Source organism: Muntiacus reevesi, chromosome 4 (assembly GCF_963930625.1).
Source record: "Muntiacus reevesi chromosome 4, mMunRee1.1, whole genome shotgun sequence".
NCBI lineage: Eukaryota > Metazoa > Chordata > Mammalia > Artiodactyla > Cervidae > Muntiacus > Muntiacus reevesi.
In genome coordinates, this window is record NC_089252.1 from 31,502,967 (window position 1) to 31,515,357 (window position 12,391).

Here is a 12,391-nt window from a genome sequence, read left to right on the forward strand (position 1 = left end):
AATATGTTACAGAAGTAGTTCATGAATTGGACTGTGAATTGGGACCACCTGGAGGGCTTCATCCTCCTAGGGTTTGCATGGAGAGGGGTGTCCAGGGTGGGGCCCATAATTTGCATTTCTAAGAAATTCCCAAGGGTGGTCCTGCCAGCTGGCTCAGTGAAAGCATTTTGATTATCTTGTGTGATGCATACCAAGTTACCATCCAGGAGCACAGCAGGCCCTTGAGGGCAGGCAGATGCATGAGGACAGGAGATTGCCAAGGCTGAACGGACGTCCAGAGGGAATCCCTACAGTTCAGTGCCCAGCCAAGCAGGTGTACATTTCAAGGCTGAGGAGGTGGGGAGGCAAGTCAGTAACTGCAAAGTTAGTCAAGGACAGTCGCCTTGTAGAATAAGGATGAGAACATTACCTGATCATGGTCCTACCTCCATTGACTTTGATCATTGCTACAGATGGATACTTAGTCTTTTCACTGTACATTGGCTTCCACTGTTGGGGGGAGAGATCCTTACGTCCACTTTCCTAACTTCAAAATGGAAATGACTGATTCTTCTGAGTGATCTTCATAATTAAATGAGGGGAAATGATCCCAGAAGTGCATATAACAAAAATAAGTGTCAGATCAAAAAAAGTATAAGGCTCGAAAACGAAGATGCTTCTTTATCTCTATGTTACTTCACTTCACCTAGAACTTACGGACTCTGGTCCCACCTTTGCGTCAAACTTCCCGGGGGTGGTTGCGGCGGTAGCTCTTCTACCGCGGGCGGGTTCCCTGCCACGCTCTGCTCCGCCAGCAGATGGTGTGATTCTAGAACTTTTTTCAAAAGTGGGCTGAGCGGACAGAAAACAGAGATTGGGCGGCTCTGAGGCATCGCCGACTGCCACGTTCCGCCCGTCCAGCTCTCCGATCACAACACTGTCAGGCCACCGCGTGGCGCCGCCCCCAGCTTTGCTAGAACAGCCCAGGCACCGATTCCTTTTGGGTGACTGGGTTTGGAAAGAGAACTTGCTTGGCGTGCTAATTGGGTCCGCTGAGAAGTGGGAGCTTAATTGGGAAAACTGTCCCCACGCACCCCGATTTGCTAAAACCTTCTCGCCCTCCCATTTCCAGTAGAGGAATGACAAAAAGGGGAGAAAGGAGATAAAGCATCAAAACCACACACTGTTGCGACAACCCCAGAAATATCCTTCCCAAGCCGGATTCCAAATGTTCAGCTCTACCCGGGTCTCTTGGTCCCTGGCCCCACGCCGCGGCCCCAGGCGCCTCAGGGCGGAATTAGCGCAGAGCCGGGACTGGGAAGCGGCTGTGGCAAGAAGTGGTTCGGGCCTCACTAGCCCCGCCCCTGTCCCGCCCTCGCCCCGCCCTCGCCCCGCCCTCACTCCCTCCGGCTCCGCCCCAGGACGGGTCCTGGGCTCGGACGGCTCCACCCAGAAGTGGGAGGAGCCGACGATGCCTTCGTCCTTCCTGACCTGCGCGCGCAGCCCGCCGCAGCCGGCGCCTGGTTTCCTCCCTCCGCGGGCGCGGGAGCCGGAGACAGCCCCGGGCGCCGAACCTAGCCTGCTAGCCAAGTCTGTCCGACGTCCGCAGCCGGTCGCCGCGGCAGCATGAGCGTGCGCGCCCCAGCCCTCGGCGTCCTCCTGCTGCTGTTCTGCCCGGCGCAGGTGAGCGGCCGCGTCGGGGAGGGCGGCGGTCTGTGCAGCGACTCCAGTCCAGTGCCTTTCTCCGGCCACGTACTCTTCCCAGCGGTCTGGAGGACGGTGGCAGCTGGGAACTGCCTCTTTGACCTGTTGTGAGCTCATTTCACCCGTGGTCATCTATTTTCTGGGTTTAGGATGTGGGATCAAGAAGGGAGGAAGAAAATGGGTAGAAAGAGATAGGATTCTTATCATTTTAACCTGCCTCCCCACCCCCTTCATTCTGCCATTTGTAAGGAATTCTTTATAAATATGTTTAGGAGATCCGACTTCTCCCCTAATGATGAAGGAGAGCGGGGAGGTAAAGAAAGGTTAGTTCAGCACCAAATTGGAATTGACCTGAGTGCTTCACATAAGGCAGCTTGGTCTTCCAGAGACTGCAAGTTACTTCTTATCCGTTCCCTTTACATCCATGGGAACGGAGGCCCGCAAGTGCGGGGGTTAATTGAATTTCGCCTTGTCACAATCCTAGCCGTGGAGAGGATGGCCCTGGAACTCCCAGTCCTGACTCCTTGGGTCGGCTTTCTCTTGCTTTAGTAACCTTGGGCGTGAGCACCTCACTGCTATTTGTGTATCTACAGTTTTCTCCTTGAAAACTGGGTGATTGGGTGTTGGGGGGGGGTGTCTAAGGATCTAGTGCTGATTAAACCAGATCCAGTGGGAATCCCGAGCCCTGGTGCCCACTCCTAGGCGTGTCTATGATGAGGGTGCAGTGAGTCACAGAGGAAGGCTGATGAAGGGGTTCCCTGCACTAGAAAAACCTCTCTGAACTATATCATTCTCAGCAGGGGTTGGGTGAGGCTGACCTGGCAACGGCCTCCTGTGGTGGGGTGGACGGGGGTGGCCAGTCGTGTGGACTTCTGGAAGAGCACGTGTCTGGTGCCTGGTGGGGAGGAGAGGCAGAGAAAAGCAGGTTTTCGGGAGGTGGTTTGGAATGGGGTCAACCGGTAGACCACCTGCTAGCTCTGTGGCTTTGGGCTCATTACTCTTCCAAGCTGAACTTTTACTGAAGATAAACAACACCTCATAGGATTATTGGGATTCTTAAGTAACATGGTGTATGGAGGGGCCTCATCACAGTAGTAAAATCTCAAAAAAGCTAGCAGTTATTTGCTTTGAAAATACAGTTGTTCAGTTTCCTTTTGGTTTTAGGTCAGGATCTAATAGGCAGGCTTCTGGGTAAGTAGCTTTAACTTATCTCTGAAATCCGTCAATGCCTCTTGTCCTAGGCCTTCTGGGGTAGGTCAGAGGTTGGTCACAAGTTTCTTGCAAAATGCTTGGAAGCCTTGAGAAGGTTTGTGAATGAATATGAATTGGAAACACTTCTGTTGTATTTAAGATTGGCTCCCTCAGGCTGAAAGATGAACCCGTTCCTAATCTCCTTAGGAAAAACAGTTTTAATGGCTTAATTTCTACCTAGGCCTCATTGTAGTCCAAGTTCCTCAAGAGAAAAAAAAAAAACTTTAAAAAATTGCAGTCAGGAGAGAGACCATAATGATGCCTAGGTAGGAATTAAGCCATTAAAATTGTTTTTCCAAAGGAGACCAGGAATGAGTTCATCTTTCAGCCTGAGATCATTGAAGAGTAAGCCTCTGAAATTGGAGCGAATGTAGGTAATCTTTCCCGGTCTCCCCCATTCCTTGATTGATGTTGTGATCAATTATTTTACTAACATAAGTAATCAAGGGAAGTGAGTTTTTTTAAATTATTATCATGATTAGCAAGTGGTTAGAAAGAAGACAACTAGCTGAATAGATCTTTGTATTCCTTCAGTGTTTGTCATATTACCCGGAACAAAGAACTCTCTTTCCTGGGTAACCCTTCCCCTCCTTCCACTCCTAAAAGGGACTCTTGTCAGGGTGTTAATGGCTGACACGTTACCTGTCCGGAAGCCTAGAGTGGGCCATCTCTAACCTAATCTCGGGTGCTTCATCTCCTCTTCTCACCCACAGCTCTGTGAAGGGTGTCAGCTCACTAGCTAAATAAAGTGCTGTCAAAACCCTGCCCATCTTCCAAGGTCCAGTTTAAAAGCTTCATCATCTATGACATTGTTATTCCCAACGAGAATGCCTTCCCTCTGAAGTTCTAAACCTTTATTTAAATGGCTGCAGCAGCTTTTGGTGTTCTTTTGTTGTTTAGTCACTAAATTGTGTCTTTGCGACCCCATGGACTGTAGCCCACCAGGCTCCTCTGTCCGTGGGGTTTCCCAGGCAAGAGTACTGGAGTGAGTTGCCATTTCCTTCTCCAGGGAATCTTGCCCACCCAGGAATTGAATCTCTGTTTCCTGCATGGCAGGTGGTTTGTTTACCAACTGATCCAGCGGGGAAGCATTTACAGGCCGGCACAAGATTTGGCATTAAAAGACCTGGCACAGATCTTGACGCTTCCTCTTACCAGGAGTAGTCTTGAGCAAGGCAGCTGCCTCCTCTGTAAAATGGGTTAACAACTCTGCCTACCAGATGATTCATATTTAAAGTTCAGCAGATATTCCACTTGGCCAATAACGTTCACAGCCTGTTCCTGGCTCCATTGTGGCTTCTCCAGAAGCCAATGACAGATGAGGAGTGGATTTAGCCTGTTGGCCCAACCCTTGGTTCACTTGTCACCTTGTAAAAAAAAAAAACCTGGGGACGGTATACACCCCATCTACTTTCATGATTTTATTTGACCTTGTGGCTTTTGAATTATTTTTCAAACTCGTTAGGTACTGGAGCTTGTCTAAGACTAAACTAGTAGTATAACCTTGATCAAGTCAGTTAAACTGCAAGCCCAGGGCTCATCTATAAAGTGAAGACTGGCTGAACCCATCTAACTAAAAACCTATCTTAAATACCCATCTAAAGGCATGACTTGTGCTCACACCAATTATCATTTGTTATGTGGATACGTTTATCCCAGATTGGCTATAAAACAGAATTCCAGAGGGTTGTGTCAGTAAAAGTCAGACCAGTCCAGCCTCCACCCCAAGTGTCCTGTCATATTTATTTGATCTGCCTACCTGACTCCAAAGGATACACAGCTTAATCTCTGGGCAGCATTCTCCGGGCCACCCCCTCCACCCTTGTCCTGGGTTATCCTGACTGACCAGACCAGCCCTGGTATTCCAGCCCTTGCTAGAGCTGAAGCTGGGCGTGTCTCCAGGTTGTGCCTTGAGCTTTCCTCATCCAGGACATCAGCAGAGATCGCCCTGCGCTCCACCTGCGTGGGCTGGCCAGGTTACAGGCATGGGGCTGGGGACAGTCCTGGATCCTGAGGAAGTGAGTCAGGACTTGACAGCTCCCTGGAGTTGCATGTAAAGGGTAGTCACTAGTCATCCAAGTGAACAGTTGTGTGTAACAGGAGGGGCATGGTAGTGGCCGGGCCAGCCCATCCCTGGCATGTTCACAATCTAAGGATACATCGGCGTACAAGCCGAGCTGGACAGTGCAGCAGCTGTGGGGTGGGCGTGGGGTGGGGGGAACAAGAGGGAGGGTGCTTTCCTTGGTGTTCAAAACCTTGGTTCTGGTTACTGTTTTTATCACTTACCACTCAGGTGGCCTTGGAGAATCCTCTCTGAGCTCTAGTTTTCTTACCTGTAAAATTCTGTGATGCTCCTCCATGGGGTGTCTGATAAAGAACCGAGGCGAGGAAGGAGGACTCACTCAGCTTTGTGCCCAGCACCTGGTTGACATTCAGTGAGAATGTGAGTTACTTAATAGCCTGAAGTATAGGATTCTGTGGCTGATGACCAGAGCTTCTCCGTGTGATAAGATGTGCTTTCATGGAGCTCCCAATTAGAGTCTGCCAGAGTTGCTGACACATAGCAGAAGGGGCTTTTTTTTTTTAACTGTCCTGAGCTATTCCTATTATTGAAAGATGCTTCCCTATGCAGTCACATATCTGATAATTAAACTTTAGAGCATGTTGTGAAATAGCCGTACAGCCTAACCTTTAAAAGCAGAGACATCCTAGCCTTGTACTAAATTCTGGGTTAAAGCCAGAGTCACTTCTTACATAATCCAGTCAAGCTCCTTTAACTCATCGTGTACATTTGGATGGTTTCTGAATCAGGGAGCAAAGAGGAAGTATAACCCCCAAGTTCTGTCCGACACTTGCAACCTCTGTCCGACACTTGCAACCTCTGCCCACATAAACACCTTCTCGATTCTCATAAATATATGAATTCTGCTTCATCCTAGAGCAGGAGCCTGCAAGTTAGTTGTGGATGGTTTCCTTGGGACACACCCATGCCCATCTTTTACCTGATGTCTGTGGTTACTTTTGAGTTGCAGCAGACAAGATTGAGTATGTACCACAGACATCTTAGGACTCACAAACCTACCATATTTAATATAGTATCTGGCCCTCTAAGGAAAAGTTTAGGAACTTCCCTGGGTGGCCCAATGCAGGGGGCCCAGGTTCCATCCCTGGTCAGGGAAGGAAATTCTGAGTACCACAACCAAAGATTCCGAATGCTGCAACAAAGATTGAACATCCTGTGTGCCACAGCTAAGACCCAACTCAGCCAAATAAATACGTGTGTCCGACTCTGTGACCCCGTAGAGCCCTCCAGGCTCCTCTGTCCATGGAATTATTCAGGCAAGAATACTGGCGTGGGTTGTCATTCCCTTCTCCAGGGGATCTTCCCAACTCAGGGATCGAACGCAGGCCCCCCAACATTTCGGGCAGATTCTTCAGTCTGAACAACCAGGGAAGCCCAAATAAATAAATAGCAAATTAAAAAGAAAAAAGGAAAAGTTTATCCACCTGGTCCTGGTGGATCCACAGGGGAGCTTATGGAACGGGAGTGTACAGAGCTCTGGGTGCAGGACGCCTGGTGCCTTGAGCATTGAGGAGGGATGCCCGTGAGCACCTTTGAGGCCACATCTGAGGTTTGCTCATCTGTAAGTTGGACATAATAATAGCACCACCTGCCTCTCCCCAGGACAGCTCACCCAGACCAGGTGAAAGGAGTCAGAGTTAAATTCAGTGTTGGCAGCGAGTCTTGGGTGAGGCTTGTAAAAAGGGAGGCTGTCCCAAGATGTGGGGGTTAGAGGGAGACTGAAATCTGTGGCGAAAACAAGGGACAGCAGACAAGGGCTAGAGGCTGTCCTTGGGGACCTGGATAAATACAGTTAGTTCAAATAGAGCCAGTCACGGAGGGTAATCGAGATTTGTTTGTGAATATGTATTTAAAAGTTAATTCACTTGTGTTTGTGTAGGTGCATCTATATAGGTTTACCTATTGGGGGAAATTGAAAGCCCAGAAGACCAGGATCTAATAAATCAACATTTGTTAAATCTGAGGAATGGGATGGGGGTGGAGAGCTGAAGTGGACACCCCATGCTGTCTCACGTATACTTGTGATGTCTGAATATTTATGATCGGTGGATATTCTGTAATTAAAATATGATCATTTATTTTTGACCTTTTAGGAATCAGTCAAATGTTTAAATGCTTAAATAAGGTAGTTCTTGTGGTCACGAGTCACCCTGTAAGAGACTGGTCGGTGCCCATGAGATGAACTGGGAAGAACTGTCCTTCTTTGGGCTTGTCCCCCCACCTCACCCCCGCTGCTCACCTCGGTGGAGCTTTTGCAGCACTAATTATTAGAGATGCTGGGTGTGTTAGTGACTTTCAGACCTGTGGTGCTTCAACTGATGGTCACTCTACTCCGGTTAATCTCAGGATAACCGAGAACATGCTCTCTGCAGTCCTTGCCACTGGACTTTTTTCTTAGGTGGTGAAGGACATCTGAGCTCTTGTTTTGTGTCAAAATACACATAAAGTTCATGGTTTTAAAGTACATAAAGGGACATTAGATATATCACGTGTCATGCAGCCACCACCAACCATCTCCAACGCTGAGCTCACATGTGGTCTGGTGCCCTTGGAGCCGTGTGTGTGTGTGTGTGTACACATGTGGTCTGGTGCCCTTGGAACCGTGTGTGTGTGTGTGTGTGTGTGTGTGTGTGTGTGGTCGCTCAGTTGTATCTGACTCTTTGTGACCTCCTGGGTGGTAGCCCACTAGGCTCCTCTGTCCATAGGATTCTCCAGGCAAGAATACTGGAGTGGGTTGCCATTCCCTTCTCCCCGTGATCTTCCCAACCCAGGGATCGAACCCGCATTTCCTGCATTGCAGGCAGATTCTTTTCTGTCTGAGCCACCAGGGAAGCCCCCGCCCCCTTGGAGTCCTGGCAGATCTCAAACCTTGGTGACTTTCAGCATCAGCAGGATCTGCCCTTCCCCAGGGGAGTATGGGTATGAAGCAGCAACAGGTGTTCTTGTATCAGTAAAGGCAGCTCTCACCCAGACACCTTGCCTTTGGAAATCACGTGGTTCCCTGGGAAGACAGGTATGTGGCCTGTGGCCGAGCCCTTGGTCTGGGTGTCGGCTCTGGCTGCCCTCACATTCCAGGGACTCTTCCAGGGATCTCAAGGTGCAGCCCTTGTCTTTGTTAATAAAGTCCTGGCCAATGCAGTGCTGTGGCCATTTGGAGACTGGAAATTCCGGTCATTGGGACTGTGGCTGGGTTCTGGACGGGCTGCAGAGACGAGCACGGCCCAGTCAGTGGTCCTCGGAGCAGCGACCCCGGTGCAGCGGAAGGAGCAAGCGCTCCAGCTCCCAAACCAGCCAGGCCTGGCTCTCCCATTTCTCAGATGTGGCCTCAGAGGAGTCACTTTACCTGTGTAACCCTCGGTTTCCTCATCTGTGAAGTGGTGTTATTTTAGTACCAGACTAACAGACCTGTTGTGGGGTTGAGCCGCCGGGGGCACCCTTAGCCAGTGGCTGGCTGCTGGGTGCCGTGGGGTGGGGGTGGTGGAGGTGGCCCCCATGGGAACAGACCAGGTGGAGGGAGGTGATGAGTGGACACAAGAGGCCTGTGGGCTCCAGGGGAGGGTTCAGGGCGGGCAAGGGTGAGGGAGACTGCATCAGGGAGGCTTCCCGGAGGCTGGTGGGAGAGGACCCGGGGCGTTAAACCCTGCTGAAGAGGGCCTGGTGATGGAGGAAGGATTGGTTTCCTTGTGAGCATCTCAGCTGTTGTGGTTGGAAGTGCAGCTGGAGAGGAGTTGGGGGCTGTTTGAGCGGGGAAGGAAATGGAACCGCCTTTATGGGAGGAGCAGGTGAAAGGACCCGACATGGAGATGAGGCTGAACATGTGGATGAGACAGGGGCCAGGTGGTGGAGGTCCCCGGAGAGGCTCGGGACCATGGTAGCAGCCGGGCCTGGGGCAGAAGGAGGCGCTTGGGTTTCAGCTGTAGTTGAGCCCAGGGGAGGTGGAGAGAGAGCCTGGAGGTGGGCACGGGGCCTCCCCACCGGTGCAGCCGTGCAAGTGAGCTCGGAGGGTTGCGTGCCTGCACACAGGGTGGGGGGAGGCTGATGCCAGAGCAAGGGCCTTCATTAAAGGGTTAATTGTATCTTGTTGAGAGTCTCTTTCTGGAACTAGAATGTTCTGGTTTGAATCCTGGCTCTGCTGCTTTTGGATTCAGACTCTCTGCCTCTGTTTGTTCATCTGTAAATTGGGCATAATAATAGCACCTCCCGGGACTTCAGTGGTGGTTCAGTGGTTAAGACTCCAGGCTTCCACTGCAGGGGACAGGAGTTCTATTCCTGGCCGAGGAGCTAATCCCACCTGGCATGGTGCAACCAAAAAAAGAAGAAAAACAAAAAACACTGTCCTCTGGCTCATGCTATAAGGATGTGTTGGGTTCATAAGGTGAGAACAGTTGAAGCAGTGCCCGACACCCAGCAGGTGGCCTGTGAGCACCTTTGGGCCCCGCTGGTTCGTGCTTCAAGCAGATGACTTGGGAAAGCAAACCTAAGAGCAATGGCTCAAGCCCAGTTTTTTTCTGGCCTGGAAGAAGCTTCAGGTTGTTTGTTTTGTTCAGGTCTTTGAACCTCTTTGGTGAAGTCCCATGTACTTCTCGGGAAACCTGGAGAATAACTCCTTACGTTTGATGGGTGGTGCTTTCTGGCTTTCTAAGTGCCTTCTCGTTTATTCCCACGTTCAGTCTTCCCACCTGAGCTGTGACGTAACCGGGGTCGGGGGTGGTCAGGAGGTGGGAGACTCCTACTCGGCACAGATGGGTGACCTGCTCCGGGTGCAGCCGGTCTCAGCATTTATTGAGGATCAGAGCCCAGGACTCCTGACCTCCCGCCCCTCAAGCTCGTTCTGCACCCCCATCTCTTCTGCCTGGTGGCTAGAAACACCTTTGCTTTGAAACAGATGGTGTAGATTATGAAGGATGATCTTGTAAATAGGACCCAGACAGCATTGGGTCATCTTTATTGTCTCGTAGAGCGCCGAGTGCTGAGGAAGGGGTACTTAGACTCCAGATGCCAGTCTGTTAGTCATGCTAGAGCTGTGGGGTTTTTTTTGGACTGGATTCCTGTCACTCCTGTGGGTGTTGAGCCAGAGTGCCCCTTGGCCGGCACCTGTTTGCCCTGGTCTGTTGAGAATTCTGTCCAAGAGGGGTGGGGTGGGGTGAGAAATCCAAGGGGTGGGTCCCTAGAATGTAAGTTACAGGTCAGCGTCAGTAGTTGTCACCCTCCTTGGCTTACTCGCCTTTCTTCACTTCAGTAGATGGATGATGACCTTTTAGTGGGAAACCCAGAATCGGGAGGAGCAGTACTTTTCCTAGAACCACTGGGTTTACAGACAAAATTATGATTCTTTTTATATAGGAATGGTGGAATTTTGTAAGTTCTTGCCAAAGGTTTGGGACGTGGCATTGCTGAATGCTTGTCGCTTCCTCATTTGTATAAGTTCCCTCCCTCCCTTGTGGCTTAAACCTATGACTTAATGAATCAAGTTGGGGTAAGTCATAATTGCTGGTTTAAAATATCAGAACAATGAATTCAGAGACAAGTCTTGTGGGCCCTTAGATTCCCCCCCCAGCACCCCTCCAACTCCTGCCTGCTGTTCCTCCCATGTTTTCAGGGCCTATTGTGAGGTTTGTGTCTTTTCATCAGGGACCAGCACAGCTCAGCTCCTTGCAGGGTGTGTGGGTCACATGCCCTTGTCCTTGGAGACAGTTCACTCTCTCACATCTGTGCCCATTTTTCAAAAATGGCTTTTCCATCAGGCACCTCGGAAGCCATGGTTACTTCTCAACAGTCGCTGTTTCCCTACAGGACAGCTGACTGCACAGTCACGCCAGCCGTGACCCTGGCCAGCTTGGCGGAGCTTGGTGGCCTTGCTAATGAGATGAGTCACGCTCACGCACCCCCCTGACTTTTCTGATGCCATGTGACTCTCACATGGGGAATAGGAATGGCCCTTGAGAAATCTTTATGCAAGAGGTTTTACATTTTTTCAAGATTCTGAGGTGATTTTCCTTAAAGTATGCACATTTCTTGCTTTTTACTTAAGAACAAGATACTCATTCTTGCTCTTCCTCCTTATGAATTTTTTTTCACATTACTCATGGTGTGCTGATATTAATTAACCTGAGCAGATATGGAACTGTTCTTTCATTATTTACACCTGACTCGGTTCCTTATCCTGATGTGTAAAAATAGAGCCTTAGTAATTATAGACTCACATACTATCTTGCTTTCTTCTACACTGATCGATAGTGATTCTTGTATGGAACTATCACTTCCTCTTAATGAATAATCTAGCAGGAAGTAGAAATCATGTAAGTAATTTCTATTACCTTCTTTGCTGACTGACTTGACAAGTCCGTTTTGGACTTTGTTGTTGTTCACTCGCTAAGTCGTGTCCAACTCTTTTGCGCCCCCATGGACCGCAGTGTGCCGGGTTTCCCTGTCCTTCACTGTCTCCTGGAGGTTGTTCAGACTCGTGTCCATTGAGTCGGCGATGCCATCCAACCGTCTCATCCTCTGCCTCCCGCTTCTCCTCCTGCCCTCAGTGTTTCCCAGCATCAGGGTCTTTTCCAAGATGAAGTCAGCTCTTCATATCAGGTGGCCAAAGTATTGGAGCTTCATCTTCTGTATCAGTCCTTCCAGTGAATATTTAGGGTTGATTTCCTTTAGGATTGACTGGTTTGATCGCCTTTCTGTCCAAGGGACTCTCAAGAATCTTCTCCAGCATTGAGCTTTGGGTTTATTTTAATTAATGTTTTTCGAAATGTTCAACTAACCAGTGCCTCTGGCTTTTACTTCATTGGGCAGGTACTGTTGGAAGCTTCTGTGAATGAGGCTTGAGTGGGCGTTTTTTTGCTGTTGAAATTTGTGTTATCCCTGAGGCCCTAATGAACCGTTTTATGTTGACTTTTGCAGGTATTTTCACAGTCATGCATTTGGTATGGAGAGTGTGGAATCGCATCTGGAGATAAGAGATACAACTGCAGATACTCTGGGCCACCAAAGCCATTGCCAGAGGACGGCTATGACCTGGTGCAGGTGAGTGAGTAGTCTTGGGCATTGGGAACACAAAACACTAATCAGAGATCCTCTGCAATTACACCGTAAGTATTCCCGTGGGGTGGGGGTAGGGCTGGAATGAATGGACTTCTCTTGTCCCATATTCTTACTGTAGCACAGAGAAGATAATATACTAACTCTGCAGGCATCATTTTTCTGGGGTTGACCATGCCTTGCTCATAAAGTTTCCCAGTAGCAGGTTACTACTGAGGGACTTGGTCTTGGTACCTCCCATGTTGCTCTTTGCAGCTTCTTCAAAATACAGTCAGAGTTAGTCCCTTTTGTTCCTAGATTTCAGGGCTCGAGTGGATGAGGCTGCTGAGTGGC

General features: G+C 49.6%; 1 protein-coding gene across 1 annotated transcript in view; it reads left to right on the plus strand.

Annotated features, from left to right (window-relative positions):
- The first annotated feature begins 1,491 nt into the window (after positions 1 to 1,491).
- The window catches only part of NPC1 (NPC intracellular cholesterol transporter 1), a 43,033-nt gene continuing 32,133 nt past the window's right edge, over positions 1,492 to 12,391 (plus strand). Inside the window, exons 1-2 of the mRNA XM_065932454.1 lie at positions 1,492 to 1,662; positions 11,921 to 12,043. Of these exons, the coding sequence (XP_065788526.1) occupies positions 1,606 to 1,662; positions 11,921 to 12,043 (180 nt within the window). The 5' untranslated portion in view covers positions 1,492 to 1,605. The remainder of the gene's footprint in view (positions 1,663 to 11,920; positions 12,044 to 12,391) is intronic.